The 20058-nt window shown below is 37.3% G+C and overlaps 1 protein-coding gene across 1 annotated transcript in view; it reads left to right on the top strand.

The window, feature by feature from the left end:
- The window catches only part of GABBR2 (gamma-aminobutyric acid type B receptor subunit 2), a 454172-nt gene that overhangs the window by 99751 nt on the left and 334363 nt on the right, over positions 1-20058 (top strand). The window contains exon 3 of the mRNA XM_041476645.1: positions 2159-2296. Coding sequence (XP_041332579.1) covers positions 2159-2296 — 138 coding nt within the window. The remainder of the gene's footprint in view (positions 1-2158; positions 2297-20058) is intronic.

Here is a 20058-nt window from a genome sequence, read left to right as displayed (position 1 = left end):
TGATCAGTAATATATCTCAGCAGTGTGAACCTTTCACTTTGGGACAGATGAGCAAATATTTTGGCATACTTTCCAAGAGAATTGCTGTGTAATTGAAAAGGGATTGTTGTCATGCTAGTATATTCATAACCATGAAAAATCAAATAAGAAAGACTGACCTTATATCAATTCTGGACCTCCCAGCAAGCTGACCTCCTGCAACCCATAATTTCTTAAGTTTACTGCAGTGAGAAACATTTTGTAGGCAAATAGCAGTTAAAAATGCATCAGATGCTTTGTGATGTAAGGGTGGGTTTTAGTGTGGATTTTACTTCAGATAACATACATAAGTCCTTATCATTCATTTATTCGTAACTTTTCATGTACATGGCCCTTCACTGGCTGCAACTTCGGCCAGTTATTTTACTATTGATATAATTTTTATTTCATAGATGGCTTGTATTCTTCTCAAACTGCTACTTAGTGATACATTTTAAATGTGAGCTAATTAAAAAAAAAATTATAGTAACTGGTTTTAAGTTGGTATGAAAACCAGTTCAGCAATCTCTTCTGGTGCAGCTTCATGTGATAAGGCAGCCAAGGGAAAAGACTTGGCTAAATGTTAGTTAAGTGCAGATACCTAAAGCTGTTGTGTCCTTGGCTGCTTTTAGATTTAAGAAGCAGCTGAGCCTTCTGGTTGCACTTGGAATAAACTGGTCTTTAAGTAGGAAGTGGAGTAAGAATGGAGAATGCTGCTTCTTCCAATGATCACAGTCTTAATTCCCTCACAATGTGAGCTTGTCACCAGCACATTAAACTGACAGGGGAACCTCTGCTGCACTGAGAAGTTTTGGGGTTTTTTCTGCATTAAGAAAGAAAGCATTGGGCTGTATTATGCAATTTAAGAGAGTCTATTCATTAAATATCTGTATCATTTTGAATAAGTGGAAGCAATAATTCTATTCTTGCAGATAGAATGCAAATATAATAATTTTTCTTTTAGCATATTAATTCAGTAAGGAGATTAATATAAGCCTCCAAACTTCTTAGTCAAAATCTTTATTCTCTCTGCAGAATGCAATACAATTACTACTTGCATGCTGATAGTAAATGAACTGTTTTATTGAATAGTCGTAATGAAATATTGGAGGCTGGTGTGTGATAGTTCTTATAAAGAGTACATTCAAGGAAGACTTTGCAGAGGAGGCAAAAGAGGGCAGAAAACTTGTGTTTCAAAAAGAGATAGGAGTGGCTGTTAGTGGAGCAGTGGCAGCTGCTATTATACTCTGTACTCCTCTGGTATTGGTACTCCTGACTTCCAGTATGGTTTGGAATCAAATTTAACCTTCAGGCACATAATTTATTAATACTCTATTGCAAGCTCAAGAATTAGGGTTATTATGAATTATTAATACTACTTTATTCAAGCATTGATATATCTTTTGCAATACTGACTAGCATGAGCCTTTTTTTCTTAATTTTCAGTCTTGGTTTCAGTTTACAGTAAAAACCTCTACACCTGAAATAATGATCAAACTAATTATCAGGGAAGCCAAGAACAGGTCAGGTTAGAAGGACCTCAGAATGTCATCTAGCCCAGCGTACTGCTCAAAGCTCTTCGAGCTATGACAGCAGAACAATTAATTCTTAGCACTTCAAAAGAATATTTTGTTATCTTTTGAAGACCTGGAGCTACGCTTCTGAATGACAGGGTCTCTGCTACATATTTTTGCACAGAATACTGAGGCTGGACTTTAACTAGAAGCTCCTTTGGAGTCTTCTTTAAAGACAGGACTTTTTTTACAGTGACCATCAGTAGCGTCAAACTTTCCTCCAACTATGGATGCTCTGCTGACAATCTGGTGTTACAAGTTTGCTTGTAATGTAAACATAAAAATGTTTTGGTCAGCCATTTGTTAGCAGACTTTTTTGTTATTTGTCCAGTGGTGGTACCAAAATTTTTGTTTTGTAGATCATAATGAGGCGTTTTTGCCGTTTTCTTACTATGGCCAATTAGGCATCCAGAAGAGAGTGCTCTAATTTTTCCGGTTTAGGTCTTATGTTTATGTCTGTGGAACCCCTGATTTTTTTTCCTTGACCAACTACTCAGCAGTTTATTTTTTAGTTAATTTATTTGTGACATTGAATATTGTCTCCCTCTTTTTTTTTTTTTTTCCAGTGTGACAATGCAAAAGGACTCAAAGCCTTCTACGATGCAATAAAATTTGGACCTAATCATCTGATGGTTTTTGGCGGTGTATGTGCAACAGTTACTTCTATCATTGCTGAATCTCTGAAGGGATGGAATTTGGTTCAGGTAAGGCATGGAATTGAATATATTCTAATGCTGTCTTGTGTCTCTGAATTAAAAAAAAAAAATAGAAACATAGCTTTGATGCTTTTAAAGCTTGGAATTTTGTGAAATTTTTATGTTTCAGTTTTGAAGGGCAGTTCATGTGTAAAGATTAGTTACTTGTATATAATGCTAGATTTCAGGGGTTGGCATTTTATTGTACTCAAAATTGCTTGTGAGTTTGGGGCAGCAGTCATGTGTCTCAGTAGGTTAATTAAATAAAAATAATAGGTCTCAAAAAGCAACCGAGGTTAAATCAAGTTCAGGCACAGTAGGGGGGAAAACCCAGGACTTCAGAAAAGTTAGAAGAAACTCATCAGGCCTTAAATTATGGTACTTCAGGGTATTTACTCAGTCTGTACTCAGTCAGAACACAGTAATTTCTATGCACTTTAAAAGTGCTGGAAGTGCATAAATTCTAAATAGTGACTAGGTTCATGTCTCAGTATTTGACTCACGAAGCACATTTATTCCCAGTTGTTCTTCTTTCTGACTTTCTCAAAGGTCAAGTTTGTGGAAAGGTTTCCTCTGCTGAGGAATCAGAATTTATTAATACTAATCTCTAAAATGCACATTATAACAGCATGATTTTCTTCATTTATTCAATCATTTGACTAGTGATAATTTTCAGATGGATGGCTGATCACATAGCCATTGAGTTTTGCTTTTCTGATGTGGAAATACCCTGGCTTTCTACTGAATATTCATATTGCCCAAAGATGCTCCTGTACTTTTTTTTTTCCTTAAAAATTCCAAATTATTCTATAGCAAAATAAAAAATACATAACAATTACCTGAGGTTACAGTTACAAACAGGCTCCTCTTTTCCACCTGGAATACTCACTGAGAGTAGTGCAGCAAGAACAAATGAGGCATAATTAAGTTTGTGAAGAAGATGATGATCAGAGTACAAATGGGAAAATCTTAGGAGGATAATTAAAGTAGCTTGTTAACTGTGTTTGCAATGCTTGTCAGATCAGATATTTTTTCTTCTGCTTTGGGATTTTTTTTCTGATATAAAAAGCAATCCCTCTGTGGAAACCAAATAATAGTGTGTCTCTGGGGAGAATGGAGAAAATAACAGAAGCCTTGAAACTAGCCTTTAACACTGTCTCTTAAAATTGGCCTAGTTCATGACCTATAATGAAGTATGTGGCTGGAACTCTGGTTTGTTTTTTTTTTTTAATTTGTCACATGGAATTTCTTTATGACGTAGAATGTTTTAAACAGCTGGGTTTCATTGTGCTAAAAATCTTTTCATTTGCAGTCAAGTTCTGCCTGATGGAATCTGGAAATCAATTTTTTCATGAAGTTGTTAGTCTGAGGAAGGGTGATTAGAAAGCTTTTAAATTCCTGAATTTGTCAATGTATATGTCCAATTATAGAATGGTATGAAGTATTGCTACCAGTGAACATTTATTTCTCTGTATTTAACCACTATAGCTGTGACTATGTCTTAAACATTATTTATGATATCAGTTCATCAAGGTGTTCTTGACTGCTTGGGCTTAGTATCCTGTGGGCACTAGATAAATCCTCACAGGGCAAAATGGCTCTTTATGTCAGGTTTTTATACCGTGATTGGCTGAAGGATAAAAAAAAAACCACAGCAGCATGGCTGGGAAGTGTGGCAAGGTTTAGTAAATGGAATAGCAGCAATGGCAATAATCTAAATATTGCCTGTGAAAGTGTTGTGTCATATAGTGACAGTAATATGTGTATCTGCAAATCAGCAGATGTAGCATGTATACATTAGTGGGGAAACAGAGTACAAATCCTTCCACTCCTCAGGATCCACTGTCATAAGTGTCTCTGATTAAAAGCATAACTTGAAGGAGAAGATAGAAATCTGTGGTTCTCAGAGGTGGAGCAGTAATATCCAGCCTGATAAAATACAAGGCTGTCCTCCCTCAAAACTTGAGACTTCACCTCAAGGAATCACAGCAAACTCACATAAATTGTTTTATGAAATCATGATGATGATGAAGTCATTTCATGTTGCAGTCAGGAAGAGGGAAAACAGCACAGAGACAAAAACTAACCTGACATTGTATTATTGAATAGAGGATTTTCATTTGGATGTCTGACTCCAAAGCTCTGTCCCTGTCCTTGTGCCTGCAGTCATGAAAACAAAGCTCTTAACCCTAGGAGGGACATTTGATTTGATTTGATTTACACAGGTGTCATGAGGTTCAGCAAAGTGATGACTCTCTTACACGCAAGAGAAAAGCAGGATGGTACTGGTAGTCTTGGGAAAAACAGGGATGAAAGAAGAAGAATAATACAATATAACTAAAAGAAAAATTACTTTCCTGACCAAATACAATATGAGGCTTGCTGGCTGCAAAACCATTCTGAAAGCCTTTTAGCCCTGATTTCCAAGTTACTGGGTGACTGCTTTTCCTCTGTTTGGATGAATTTTTCTTTTCTGCCTCTTCTCCATTCTCTACAATAAGAAGTTGCCAAAACCAAACAGTGAAACAAAAGGCCAAGAGTATAAATGTGCTGGAAATTTTCATATTGCATTTTCTACTCAAGCAATTACAGTAGTGGTGAGGGAGGGGAAGGAAATAGATTCTTGCAAGGCAGCTTCAGTCTCTACTCTCCTTCCTGTATGCTTTTGATAATGATAGTGTATTTTTACTTAACTGGTTAAATCAGGTCACTGACAGCCTTCAACACTGTGAAACAGGGAAGATTATAGAGGTTGAGAAAAGTCTCAGTCTGAAGGTGACATATTTCCATGTCATATCAAAAAACACGTACTTTTCCTTCTCCGTTTTTACAAATTCAGATTTAGTTTTGATCAGCAGCAGAAAGGGAATTTGTGCTCTCAATTAACTGCCTTCAACTGCTGGCTGATTTAATTATCTCTTACTGTAACAAAATTAATTATTTTTTAATGGAGCATTTTATATCTGTGAAAGGAGCAAGTTGTTTTAGTCTGCAAAGTCTTATGTCAACCTGAAGGACTTTCATTGAGGTATGCTAGGTGACATAACTTGGAAAATGTTTTTTGAACAGATATTCTTGGCAGGACAAATGCAGGCACCCATTCCTTAGCCTCTCAAATGAAAAGCCTCTCTGTGGGTAATCTCTGTGGGCCAGCAGTCCTTTGTTGAGTGACAGTCTGAATATGGGTTGGAGGCTGCATGTGCATCTTTGATCTCCAGGCTGCGGAGTGGAATCAGTTTGAACTTTCAGTGGTTTAGTTTAAAAGTGCCAATAATATCCTGTGCCTTTGAGAGTGGGCCTTAAAGGCACAATAGTGGAAAGTTGCTGTTCTGTAGGGGGAATACAACAATGTCAAATTATTCCATATTAATCTTACCCCCATGCTCTTTCAACATGTATTCAAGGCAATAAAGAGTGAAGAAGAATCATGAAGAGTATCTCTTAATATTTTGCAAAAGACAAATTAAGTATTTTTATTCTATACATTGAAGCATTCCTGCTAGTATCCAGTTACTGTGAAATGGAGGAGATCGTTAGTTATTCAGTCTTTCTCTTCTATTTCAGTATATCCATCACCTGTTATATCCATGTGAATTTCTTACAGTGGCAAAAGTATCCATTTTATATAGATTGCTGCTTCTCCTGTTTTTCATTGTCATCTCTCACTTTTCCTAATTGTTTTGTTAACACAAACATTTAATCAGCATTAGGACTTTGACCACACTGGTCATCTCTCTTAATCTGTGGCACTCCTTCTCAATTTTGGAGATTCATCTTTTTCTGCCATTGTGCCATTGATGTTCTCTTACAGCCTGCTTCATTTACAATTTCATTTAACTCTGAAATTAAGCTTCTGCCAGAAACAAAGTATAAATTTTTGTGCTTCCTCAGAATATCCTCTGTTTCTACATATTTTATGTAATCTAGTCATAACTGCTGGCTTCTAGGCAAGTAACTCCTTCAGGCAATGCAGTGATTAGATTGTAATGACATTCAAAACTGAAGAACCTTATTTTGGATTCAGCATCTCATGTTGGAAAGTTTTCTAACAAAATTATAGGTACCCTAATCATGATATATTACTGCTCACTCTTGGGCATATTAATATAGGATGAGTTCCTGTGTTAGAAAGGGGGGGTGGAAAGGGAAAATTCCTGGTTCTCATGTGATTGGATATTAAAGAGCCTACCCTGAGATTTGTTTTATTGTCCCAGAGATCCATAGGTATTCAAGTCACATCTCTGAATTACTGAAAAGGCTGCTGGTGTTCAGGAAAATTGTTGATGTTTCTAGCTTTTGCTTTCCTTCTGAAACAAGGCTGATGTGATTGCACTGTCAGTTCCTCCCAGGAATTTCTGACCAATGGCCAATTGCAACCCAGTTTTAACAAGGGATTTCCCCAAGATTGTTAGCTTCTACACATTGCTGTGAAAATGAGCTTCTGTGGACAGGGATCCATATGAATGAAGAGGAGGCTGTAATATGAGTGCAGAGAGCTTAGGGCCAGCTGTGCTGTGCTGTGACGTCCTACATGTCCTGCTGCTGTTTATGGAAAGGGGATTGATTGGATTGAGAAGATTGTTAAAAAAACAGCAGAAAAAAAATGAGGAAACACAAATAAAGGGTGAAAATCAGAAGGGCATGAAGTAGGAGCTGAGGTATGTGTCTGTGTTTGTAGAAGCCTAGGATACATGTATCTGTAAGAAACGAGGCTTTATTAGGCATCTGTTACTCATCAAAATTACTGTTAACACAGAATTTCACAGCTATGTTCAGGTTAAAATGATGTGGTTTACCATGAAAGTACTGCAGGTCATCACAGAGATTTCTATACTGGCCACTGAATCAAATTTCTTCTTGTTAATATCTGAATTTCTAAATCCTTATACTTGTTACCTGGACCTCCATCACGAACACATAAACATTTGATAAAAGAAGGTGGTGTTTCATTTTCTTTTTAGCCTTTTTCATCATGTTTGCTGCAGTACAGTGAGTTTGTGCTACTTTTGCCTTCACTGCACAATTTTCATGTATTATTACTTTGAGTAATGAAAAGGGCATTTAAACTTAGTCTTTGGCTAAGAAGATTAGCTACTTCTATCTATGTGATGCAGGCAGTCCCTCTTGAAGAGGCCTTCTTCCCACTGGAATATGACCCAATGCACCAACAAACTAGAATCTTTGTCTTTTTGGCCCATAATTCACTATTGTAATCTTTTTTTTTTTCTTCTTCTTCTTCCTATTTTTTTTCTCCTGGGACTGGAGGGATTTTATAGATTTTCTGTATTTGTGTTGTGCTTTTAATAGACAAAGTGCATGAGGGAAAGACACCTCTTGAGGTCTTATTATAAAAGGTGCAAACCTGAGGACATTCTGGTCCTGCTTTCAGGAGTTAGCTGAGCACAGAAGGAAGTTTTGCTCACTTCTCTGTAGGAATGCCCGGGAGCAGGAGAAAAGCAGATTAGGTCTGACCTTCAGGCAGAATTTTCTGTGAAGTTTCTCCTCATTTGAGAGAAGCTGTGGTGAATCTGGAGGGACACAGACCTTTTAGTTCTGCAAATCCTCCCCCTGATACAAGTTGCCAGCAGGAGCCCTGCCATTACTGATGAACCCTCCTGAAGATTTGCACTTGCTGCTGGAGAAGAGGATGCGTGGGGGGGTTGAAGCAGATGATCAGTGCCATACCTGCTAATTAGGCTGTGTCTCAGTGTGTGGACGGATGCATACGTGCACAAGGTAGGGCAGATGTGGAAGCAGTTGTATGTTCACCTTTCAGCTCAGAGAAATGGATGTGGCAGTACAGCAGGCAAGACTGGTCTAGGACAAAGGAATTACTTTAGTGACAAAAATCCTTTCACAGGGGTGCTGAGTCCCTCTTCATTACTGCAGTTGTACCCCTGGGGAGATGTTTGCATCACTTTGCTGTTAAGAGCAGAAATGTGGTCCACAAAGTTTAAGTTGCAAATTTCAGAAAATTTCTAGGCTGAGGTATGGCAAGAAGTGCACATCCTAAATTTCAAACGCACTGCAAGATACAGTAGGACCTTCTTTTTTTCTTCTTTTCACCTTCTGCCTAAATGTATGACATTGATTCTGTGGCAGAACCTGTCTTTCCATCAATTTGAAACTGGCTTCTGTCCAGTGTTCACTTTTATATAAATATGGTTAGCTGTTTGTATTCATCTTGTTTGTCCTGCAGAAAACATCAGAACTATAATACACAGTCTAGTTTTTGCCTTTGATCTAATGTCTAAGGTTCAGTTCATTACACAAAGTGTGAATAAAAGTATTTTAATAAAGCTCTAGAGTTAGGTCAAAGCAGCTCAAGACTGTACCTGCATATTTATTCTAACATGATTTGCATGCTCTGGCAGAAAAAAAACCCTCATTTTTTTATTATTTTTCTTCTTCTTAGCTGTTTGCACATATTCATTCAATCACTTTTGTTTAGTGTTGGATCAATAATATTGAATGAATGAATGAATGATGGACTCAGAAACACCCTGAAAAGGCAAGGGTGTCACTTGGTTTTGCAGTATAATATAAGCTTGGGAAAACATTTAATTCTGAACAAATAAGATATTCCCTCTGTCTGAATCTGAATGGTTTCTTGAACAAAAATAAAATATATTAAAAATATCCCAAACACACAGTGTAATACATAAGCATTGATTTTTTTTCAAATACAAAGCCTTGTGTTATAATGCCAACACACGTTCTTGTAAGGTGTTTAAAATATCCAGGTTAATTTATAATTAGAATAAATAATGTCTGTGTACTTTGGTATTTAGGGATTTTTTTTTCCCCTCCATGTAATTTTTTATTGTCTCACTGCTGGTATTGCTGGATTTTTTTTTCCAGTTGTTCTTTTTTCTTTCCCATTGTGTTCATTTCTATTAAACAGGCCTGAAGTCTTTTCTCATGGATTTTTTGCAGCCCCACAGCTAGGATAGCCTTGCCAGGTAGAATCTTACTTACAAAAATGCTTAAGCATTGCACCTTGCAGCTATCGCAGGGCTTCCTTCCCTGCTACAAAGGTACCCCTTAGTGCTCCCTCCGGCTGCTGTTTGCTGCTGCCTGTTCTGGAGGGTTATAGGAGGGGAGGTGGAGGGGCAATTTTGGTTCCCCTCTCTTCCTTCTCTCCTCTTCCCTGTCCTGATATGATAGGCAGATTTAAGATTTGCTTCTTTGTAAAATCACTTGTAGTTCAGCATCTTCTTTATGCTGAATAAGGATGACTGTGATGTAGACCTATTTCTTTTTCAGATTTGAGATTATTTTTATGACAAATTTTCTAGTACCTTGTCAGATGTCTGGGGTTTTTTTTATTTTTTAATGGTTTAACCCACTGGACAAAAGTGCTGCTAAATTTTGGTCTAGCATTGGGTTTTCACTTGATTTTTTTTTCTGGGAAATGTCATACAATTTGTGGGGATGTAGCTGTGTGACACCAATGCCCCATTAATGATAATATTTGATTTATTCACAGTTATGCCAGCCCAAAGAATCACATTTTGATTCATTAATCCCATTGGTTTCATTACTCTGTGACCCAAAAACTTGTCTAGAATTTCCCATTGCTTAGTGGGAGCATTTTTATAGTTTCTCAGCAATTGCAGCACTGAATTTTGAACTGCATCTTGCGTTTTCCCCACTGCCTGACTCTACGAATCTTGTTTCTCTCTCATTGTAGCTATCTCAGGGAGATCAGATGCTAATTAGCTGTCCATCTGTATATGATTTTTCTGCTTTAAAGGTTATATTGATTTAAAGCTATCTTATTTTACTGTAAATCGCTTAGCACTTTTTGGCTGGTTTTTGGCAATCATTATTAATTTATTCCAAAATGTTCAGACTATAATATTGTATTTCTCTGACTATTGCAATATTCTAGGAAATATTTTATTGCAATATTCTAGGAATATTCTATTCAAATATTCTAGGAAATCGGTTTCAAGCTTCTTTTACCACCTAATCCCCAAATGTGGTTCTTCTGATTATCTTCACTACACCTAAGATTTCTGCAAAGCTGGAATTGGTTATTTTGGTATGTTATTTGTCAGAGTGACTACTGTGATGTGTCTCTTAAACAAGTAGCACAGAGTGTGCTCTACAAAACCAGCTTGCTGGCCTGTTTCTCAACAGCCTGCTTGGAAAGCCTTGGGGTTGTTTTCTCTCCAGTCCCTTTGGCCAGCCTGGCTTGAGTGGCCTGATGTGGAGTAGCACTCTCTGCCATAGCTGCTGTTTTCCTTGGAAACACACAAACCTGTCCACAATAAGAAGGCAAATACAACAACTAATAATAACTAACAAATACAACTTGACAGCTAAGTCAAGGCAAAATTGATATGATAAATTTTGTTTCTTCATACTGTGGCTCCTACAGCCTTAAATTCGCTTATTTGTTTCATTCTCTCTCATTTGAATGTTTATCTTCATGTTACTGTTCTATTACAGAACAAGGAAAGCATTTTCATATGGTAAATTAACCTGTTTTTCCCTGAATGCTGTTTGGCAGCCGTTACTTAATTACTTATTTTGAGGAATAGCTTAATTCATACAAATTTGGCATCAACAGCACCTGGGCATAAATTGAAGAACAAACAAATACACCAAGAAATTGGAAAAAGAATAATCATTGCCATGAAATTTTGAAATTTAAATAAAATATTTATTGGCCTTTAAGAACAGAAAAAGTTTAATTGTGCTCTATTAAAGAAGTAATTCAATTGTGATATGTTTATAGAAAAGCAAATGCAAATTCTCACATAACAGAAGCTGTTCTAAGTGCATGATTCTAAAATCACTGTGGGGCTCTTGGTATGTGATTCATCTAGGATTGAAACCTATATAGATGACATCTGTTTTAATTTTTGGTATTCCCAGTACTCGACGCACCAGGAACAGTTCCTGGGGTCTTGCAGATTTTGCTACATGCTTTCTCCAGGCATCAGTTAAGTTTTGAAACAATTGGAGAAAAATAAGGCAAATTGAGCAAGTGATAGCTACATTTTAATTAAACCTGAAGTGATTTGGAAGCACATTTATTTTCTTTAGCCTTAGTTATCACACACAGAAAAACTCAAGTCTCCGTGTCAGAGACAATAGAAATGATCAGCATAGCTTAAAAGCCTCCAGACTCTGTTGGGAAAACAGCCTTGCATACAGAATTGTGACTGAGACAATTTGTTTCCAGTCTTTCAGAATCTCTTCTTGGCTCTGGATTTTAATTCCAAACTGTAGTTGCAAATCCAGATTTACTTTGATTTCTTGTTTTGCCTTGATTTCATTTTTAGGAGATGTGTAGCTTGAAATTTCTGAACTCTGTGTTAAGCCATAACACCTTCTTCTCCTAATTCTCAAAGGAAGGCATTTCTCCAGTGCAGGGCAGTCCCCATGTTCCCTTATCTTGCAGAAGTCCATGAGACTTTGTTATCCAGTAGACAGCCCATCACAATCTGATTAATAAACTACAGCGGGATTGGCAATATAACCACTATGAGCTTTGTTTGTGTTATGATGCAACACTAAGCTAGGAAAATGTTATAATTATTTATAATTAAGCTACTGTGAGGGCACAGTGTGTATCAGGATGTGGATTCATTATGTCAGCTTGCTTTCTGAAAGTGAAAAGATTAGTGGCACAGCTTCTGGAAGGTTTGTTTAAGTCCTTCAGTATTCAGATAAGGGAATAAGTATGCATGTGACTGGGGAGTGGCAGGTCTCCAGCAGTCTAAAATATTGCATGAAGTGCTTGGGAGCTACAATTTTGTATTCATTTTAAGCACTGTCTTCCTGACATAAATCAAGAGTTAATTTGTTCTATTAAAAGAAAGGCAAGAAAGTTCTTCTTCATAGCCCTTTTGAAACGCTTGTAGAAGACTGATGACAGTCTGGATCTGAAATAGTCTACAATTGCCAATCAAAAGCTGGATGTTTTTCTGCATTTTTCCAGTGGAGAGCACAAAAATGGTCAGGGGTCTGGAGCATGTGATGACAGGCTGAGAGATCAGGGCTTCTTCAGCCTGGAGAAGGGATGGCTCCAGGGACTTATAAGAGCTTTCCAATACTTAAAGGGAGGTTACAAGAAAACTGGAGCATAGAGAGATAAGTCAAGGGGTAACAGCTTTATATTGGAAGAGGATAGGTTTAGATTGATTATTAGAAATAAAATAAATAAAATAAATTCTTTACTGTGAAGGTGGTGAGACACTGGAGCAGGTTGCCCAGAGAACCTGTGGATGCCCCCTACCTGGAAGAGTTCAAGGCCAGGTTGGAGGGGGCTCTGGTCTATTAGAAGGTGTCCCTGCCCATGACCAGTGGGTTTGGAACTAGGTGATCCTTAAGGTCCATTCCAAAGTAAACCGTTCCATGATTCCAAACAAACTCACAAATTGGATCCACTAATCTGTTTGGGGGTATCTGTAGCTGCAAGTACAAGATCACTTCTGGGAAAGTGGCATACACATGCATCCTTGCTAATAATGGGGCCTTTTGTTATAAAGACATACTTCTGCTAAAGTGGTCATTTTCCTCACATCTCTCATTTAATTTAAACAATCAGACCAAAAATTTGTTTGGTAAGAAAAATTCAGCTGCTTCTTTTTTTAAGGCTCAGAATGCTACTGAGAAAAGCGGAGTGACTGAGCAAGCAGTGGAGATGATCTGCATTATGTTTAACTCTTACTGACTATGAAAAATAAATAATGAGGTTGTGTACCTACCTGTATATGTATGCATACACACACATCTATTTAGAATTATCCAAAACTGTCCTCAGTCTCTTTTATGGCTCAGTTATTGCTTGTGGGCACTGGCATGTTTCAGATAAATGCATTCTCTTACATTGCATCAGGATGCATTCTCATTCAGAGTTGTGGCTGACATGTTTAAGTGGATGCTTCATAAGCAGCCTGCTTCGAAATGTTCTTCCTGTGATTTTCTGCTTTCCAGTCCTTTACCTGTTTTATTTTGTTCTGCTTGCTTGTGAGAAGTTAAAAAAATAATCTGATTTGCAAATCTAAAGTGAAGGAAGGGCCAGAACCAAGAGTTTACTTTTATATAAAAATCCTGTATGCTATTTTTGGATCTTGACGCAGGAATCCAAATTTTACAGATTAGGGACTATAATCAGTCCAGCCTGGAAGTAATTTGTCTATAGAGACAGAAGTTTAAGTAGTAATTTTTACCTAGCAAATACCTGTGTCTTCAAATTTTCATGTCTTAACTATTAAAATTTAGTAAAGTTACAGATGAAAAATCTGCTAATGATTAATGAAATTAACATTAATGTTGATTATGAGTCTTTGAGTTGTCATTGTGAAAACTCTTGTGACCGATGTGATTTTGTCCTTGCTTTTGGAAGTCTGTATGACAGCATGAAAAAATCCTGTCTTTATGCTGGTTTTAGCTCGGGAGGAAGCGAGAAAATGAAGATGATGGTTTCTTATCTTTTTCCTTTGTTAGAGCAAAGGGCAGAATGATGCAACTATGGGGCCCTGAGTTTCACTGCCTGACTGCTCACCTTTATTGATTGAGAGCTCAAGCTACAGTTTTTGCAACCATAATAATAATCATAGAGTCCTCTTATACATAGACTGTACTCAAGGTGGCAGGAGGCATATCTTCAATTATAACACAAATCTTCCTCATACCAAATGTGCTTGCACTGGCCCGACTTGTCTCCTATTCACTGTCCAATTGTTAGATCACAATAAGAGATCTAAAATTCTGCAACTTAATGTTGCTTTAAGAAAAGGTATGTAGGTAAGCTGCTGGTTTGTTTTTGTTTTATTTTTTAATTAAAGAACTGAAACAGAAGACAACAAGACTGAGTAATAATTGTGCAAATAATTTTTTGCTTTGCACTTTCTGTTAGCTTCATTCTTAACTTTTCTATTTCCCATTGCCACAAGCAGTGCTAGGAGGGCTTAAAGGCAGCACTTGCCAATTAGTCACGGCTTGCACACTGCTCGTTTGAACAGCAGGCATTCATTTTTATGTCCAGAAGTCCACGTTTATTAATGCAGATGAACCAACAGAGGGGAGTCTCGTATTTAGTTCTATGATCTAACTGGTTATATGAACAGGGAACATGAAACCTTAAATACTCTACTGTTTCACAAGCAGATTATTATAGTATTATAATCACCTTGGAAAGACAGCTTGTGCCTCCAGTCACAAATGAATTCACACAGAATATGACATTCTTAGCATGGTTGTAAAGGGAAGAGATCGCTGGGCAGTAAATCTTAGAATTAATGTTTACTGAGAATAAGTGATTGAAAGTGCTACTTTGGAAGTCATAGCTGCCTGTCCAGAGACTACATAAATCCTACCTGAATGTTTTCCCCAAAAGCTCCATTTATAAGAGGTATGCTTTCAGAAAGCAAGGGTAATATTATTGCCTCAGCTCCCTGGATGGATAATGAAATGTGCATCACTTGAATTCTATAGAGCTTCAGACTTGTCCATGTATGAAATGGGTTTTGGTAACCCCTCTATACGAGGACACCTCAAAGCCCAGTATCTCATAAACTTACCATCAGACTTTGCCCTTGATCCTACACTGCTTCAGAGTATAAATGTCTCTCATTCTGCATCTCTGCTTGGTAGTAAACCACAACCATGCTGGGTTCTGTCGGGAGGGGTCCCATCCGAGGTGATATTGCTTGTGAGTTTCCCAGGAGTTTTGACTACAATTTCTACAGTTATTATGGAAAAAAAAATCAGCAGAGGGATCAAAACAAATGCCATTTTTCTGAATTGTCATCAAGATTATTGTGGCCAATGATAAAAATTCTGGTTTTGTACCTCCTTTGCTTTTGGTCTTTGAGGAAGGCAATTCTGTCTTGCCACAAAACATCAAAGGTGCGGTGAGGTGTCTCAGGTGGTCATGGCTCAGTGCTTACACTCATGAAATTACTTTCTAGGAATTGGAAGTGATACTGTCTCAGCTTCTTCTTTGGTGATACAAAGACAAGCTCTGTGTGAGGGTCTGGGTTACTGAAGAGAATGGATGGATTTCCACTTATCTTAGGGTGCTCTAAACAATATTTATATGGAATAATATGTATACCCACATTACAAATTTACCTGAAAATGGAAGAGTGCAAAAGAATGAAGAGTGCACATTTTCAGAGCATGATTTGGTCCCAAGAGCATGGAGTTATGAAACCTGCAGCTTAAGCCCTGCAGAGGGTGGGATTTCAGATGCTCAGCTTGGAATGGCTCATTGATTTAGCTCTAAGCACCCCCATGCCTAGCATGCTTGGTGTGTTTGAATCACATCCTGAGGCACTTAACTCTCCCTATGTGCTGTACAGTGAGCTTAAGAGCCTAACATTGTATTCCATTACTCTGAAAAAGCACTGATGTTCCCGGAGTACGTGTTTGCCAGGTATTTCTGAAGCCATGTCTGTCTTTCATCATACTGCAACTGCTCACCATGTTGAATCACCATATATAAAACTGCAGTTCTAATTTTAGCGTCACAATTGACTTCTGTGGAAGTGGTTGTAATGAACAAAATGAAAAGTTATTAGCCAAATCCTTTTTCCTGCTCTGCAGTCTAATTGTCATCTGGAGAAATCTCCTCAGAGTTGTAATAACAACTTTATAGGCCCAGCAGAGAGGAAGTTGTATGCCTCTACTGAGATTTTAAGCCAGTACTAGACATTGAAAACCAACACACCAATTAAAAAAAAAAAAAAAAAAAAAAAAAAAAAAAAAAAACCAAAAAAAAAAAAACAAAAAAAAAAAAAAAAAAAAAAAAAAAAAAAAAAAAAAAAAAAAAAAAACAAAAAAAAAACCCCAAAAACTTTCATGGAGATTTTGCCAGATTTTAGGAATGGCTAAATGTGTAAGGCAGTTCCCATTGTTTTTTCTCAGATGGCTCCAGGTGGATATGTACGAATTTTCTTTTGTGCATTTTATTTAGGCTTGCTCTAGCTGATGCAGGTTATTGTCACTTAGTTGCAGAAACAGGCCTTAATACAATGCTCTGGTTGTCTTTTAAGATGTTTCCAGCTGATAAGATAGTAAAGAGGTTGCTGGTGTTTTATTGTGAAAATAAAACAACCAGAACAGTTTCCCAGAAATTTGGAGACTTGTTTCTCTCCTAAGACAGTCAAAATCACCTCAGAGTGCCATAACCATAGGCTATGGAGCCACTGTTGCTCACATGCTCTGTTTTTCTGGTCACACAAACCTTTTCAATGATTTGCTGTGCAGTGAGGCACCAATGAAATCAGGTGGGAGAAGGTGTAGTTGGCACCCTGAACTTAGGGTGATGATAAAACCAGTGTCAGTGCATCAACCTGAGGATGACTTGGACAAGATTCTCAGACACATGATGTGACTCTTGGGGATGGTGCTGTGCAGGACCAAGAGTTGTACTTGATGATCCTTGTGGGTCCCTTCCAACTTCACTTATTCTGTGGTTCTGTGATCTACGTTTCCTTCCTTCTGTAAAAGACACTGACTTTAATATATGAGTGTTCCTACATTCTGGCAGCCAATGTATCCACATAAAAATAATGAACTATAGCCAGCTGCTTTGGCAGTATCAGTGCTCTTCTTCAGCCAGTGGTCTGCATGGATGGGTGTAGGGATCTGCTGCCTTGAATGATGTGGCTGGTCTTTGCAGAGCAAGGGTTTGGTACTCCCCATTACCCCAGGGATTCCAAATATGCTAAATATACCCTGTTTAGTGTATTACTTGTTTTCTGCACCTGTATTCTGCTGGAAAGCATGGTTTCCAGCTCAAGTTATAAGAAAGCTAAATGTGCACAGAGTTCAAGATGCTCTTCTGGGAGCCAGCTCCCACAGGTTGAGTTCTGCAGTATTTATCTCACATGTACTGGGAAAATTAATTTAATGTCACCTATAACTGAGTTTGTATTCACTATGCTACCTGAAGTTACCTTGTACAACACAAACATACAGTGAGGACAGGAACAAAAAAATAGCTGGCTTATTGATTGTGGCTTAGGGGTCATTTTCAAACATTCTATAGTTATGTATAGAGGAGCAATCCATCTCTGTTCCTGCTTAAAGAGTGTATGACTGATCTTGTCAGCTTTAATTTTTATGAAATTTAGAATGTGACATTTGGTATGTTTGAACTTATGTCCATGTAGAATACTGTCTATTCTCTGGAGTTAGTTCAGGATAGACACTCAGATTATCTGTCTTACAGAAAAAAATTACTGGAATGGGTTTTTCAGGTAGTATGAGAAATCTTCAGTTTTTCTTTAAACTGTTGGATAACTTTCAAGAAGTCCTTAAAGGGGAAGAATATTATACAATTTACATATTGATTACATTAAATTTTCAGAAATTAATAGCAAGTTTTTCCAGAACAGATCCCAATAATCACTGTAGTTGTTCTCCAACACTTCAACACACAGATGATGAGTTCCTTATTTTACGAAAATCTGAGCCTAAGAGAATCAGAAATCACAACATAATATATGAAAGTACTCTAAAGATACAAATTTTTTTTCTAGAAAGATCTTCTGTCTCTTTTGATTCTGTATGCAATCTAGAAATACAGGCTTTATATTTCTTCCTAAACACAGGTATTAATAAAAATTAATTTATTTTTTAGATTTTCTAAGCTTTCTTCAAGCAAATTTAAAGACTAAGTATTTTCATTTTGAAGAGACTTGTCTGTATGTGGTGATTCCTAGATCTTACTTTAGTTATGCACTACTTTATTATACATAAATAATTATGAACCTCCAGATTTTTTTTTTCTATGGCAGGATCTCTATTTTTATTTTGATCAGAAAAAGTATAAAATTCTGCACTATGAAAGTATGATAGAACATGCATCTCAGGGCTGAAAATATAGAAGTTCTCATCAGAATAGGCATGATTTGATTACATTGCTCAAAATCAAAATCACACATCTGTCAGTATTTATAATTCTATGATTTTATCAGTCTATATAATTTTCCTTCAATGAAGATGTAGATTCTTAATAATTTTCTGCATAAACCAATTTTGAAATGTTTTCCTCTCAGGGAGACATACCTTAGTACCGTTGGAAGTTACAAACATTATACAGTGATGTCTTAACTCTGTTCAATCCTAAGTTTAATTTTTCTTTAGAAATATAGTTGAATTACCCAGAGCCATAAAAATGGAACCTATATTTGCAGTGCAAAAATGAGATCCCATTTAGGTACATTCTCTGGTTTTAGCATAAACATGTTTCTTTGTTGGAATGCTTTAACACTAGAGCACAGGATCTTCTGAGTAGAAAGGCAGGAAAGTTGTGTTTAATGTGAGGGTGGTCAAACACTGAAACAGGCTCCCCAGGGATGGTGTGGAGTCCCCATCCTTGGAGATACTTGGTACCCTTGGTCTCACTGCTTTAGGCAGACTGTAACCAGCAGGCTGAGTCTGAGGGAGGTGATCCTTCCCCTCTCCTAGACACATCTGGAATGGTGTCCCGATCTGGGCTCCTTGGTACAAGACAGACATGGGTGTGTTGGTATGAATCTGTCACAGGCTCACAGAGAAGTTAATCGATTGGGGTGTCTGCCACATGGAGAGAGGCTGAGGAAGCTGAGACTGTTTAGCCTGGAGAGGAGAAAGTTTGGGGGAATCATTCCAACGTGTATGAATACCTGATGGAGGAAGGGAAGAAGGCAGAGCTGGACTTATCTCAGTGGTGTCCAGTGACAGGACAGGAGGAAAAGGATACAAACTGAAATGCAGGAAATTCCATGTCGTTGTAGGGGTGACCAAACCTAAAGAAATTGTAGAAAGTCCATTCCTGGAGGCAATCACAAATATGACTGGACGGGGCTTTGAGCGACATGCACAAGTAAACCTTGGTTTGAGCAGGGAGGTCAGATTAGACTAAGACCCATGTTGCCTTCCTACCTCAGATATTCTGTGATTTTGTGAATGTAACCCACAGTCTTAATTTTTTTTTATTTTACTGCAGACTAAAAAACCTGAAGTAATAGCAGTGAAATTCCATTACCAGATTGAAATCTCTATATGTTCCCTTATCAACTAAAAAGGATGAGATGATTTTATTTTAATCCTTTTAATTCAGTATGCACTTATTGTTACTGGTTTGTTTTTGGTTTTTTGGTTTTTTTTTTTTTCCCCTGCCAAATCCTCCTTCAGGTTTTTAAAGCAATAACAATGAAACAGAGTGCTGTACCCTCTGAATATTGAATTAAATATAACATGATGCATAAATATGCATTTCTAAAGCACCAAATTCTTAAAAGCACAAGCAACATTCATTGACCCTCCTTTGAGCAGGAAGTTGGATTATTTATTTTTCTGTGATTCTGAAATTGCTGAACCATGGTGGTTCCTATTAGGTTTAAAAGAATAAAGATGGGTTATCTCTCACACGTTATAATTCTGGAAGTGCTGGCATTCTTGGAAATTGCCATAATATTGAAACCTCATTTTAGCTTCATGTATTTCTAGATAATAGAATAGTTCTTTGCAAGGTGATTTGTCTTGCCATAATCATGTTTAGTGGTTAGTAAAGTGCTAAAGCTACTGTTCTAAAGGCAAAGTTCTTGAGCCTCATTGTAATTTACCAAGCAGCTCCAACAATCAAAAAATATGACAGTCAGTAAAATTTAAAAGACTTTTCAAAAAATCTTGTCAAGCCCAAAAGCCAAAGAAGAGAACAGGCAGAAATGTACAGGAATAGTGTATTGGAACAGTGTCTGCTTTCTGTTCTGAGCAGAGACTGAATAAATTGCATGGCTTCCTCCCCCCTAAAACAA

Source organism: Pyrgilauda ruficollis, unplaced genomic scaffold, assembly GCF_017590135.1.
Source record: "Pyrgilauda ruficollis isolate IOZ18807 unplaced genomic scaffold, ASM1759013v1 scaffold39, whole genome shotgun sequence".
NCBI classification, from domain to species: Eukaryota; Metazoa; Chordata; class Aves; order Passeriformes; family Passeridae; genus Pyrgilauda; species Pyrgilauda ruficollis.
The sequence above is the reverse complement of the archived record's forward strand: the minus strand, read 5'-3'. Positions and strand labels throughout refer to the sequence as shown.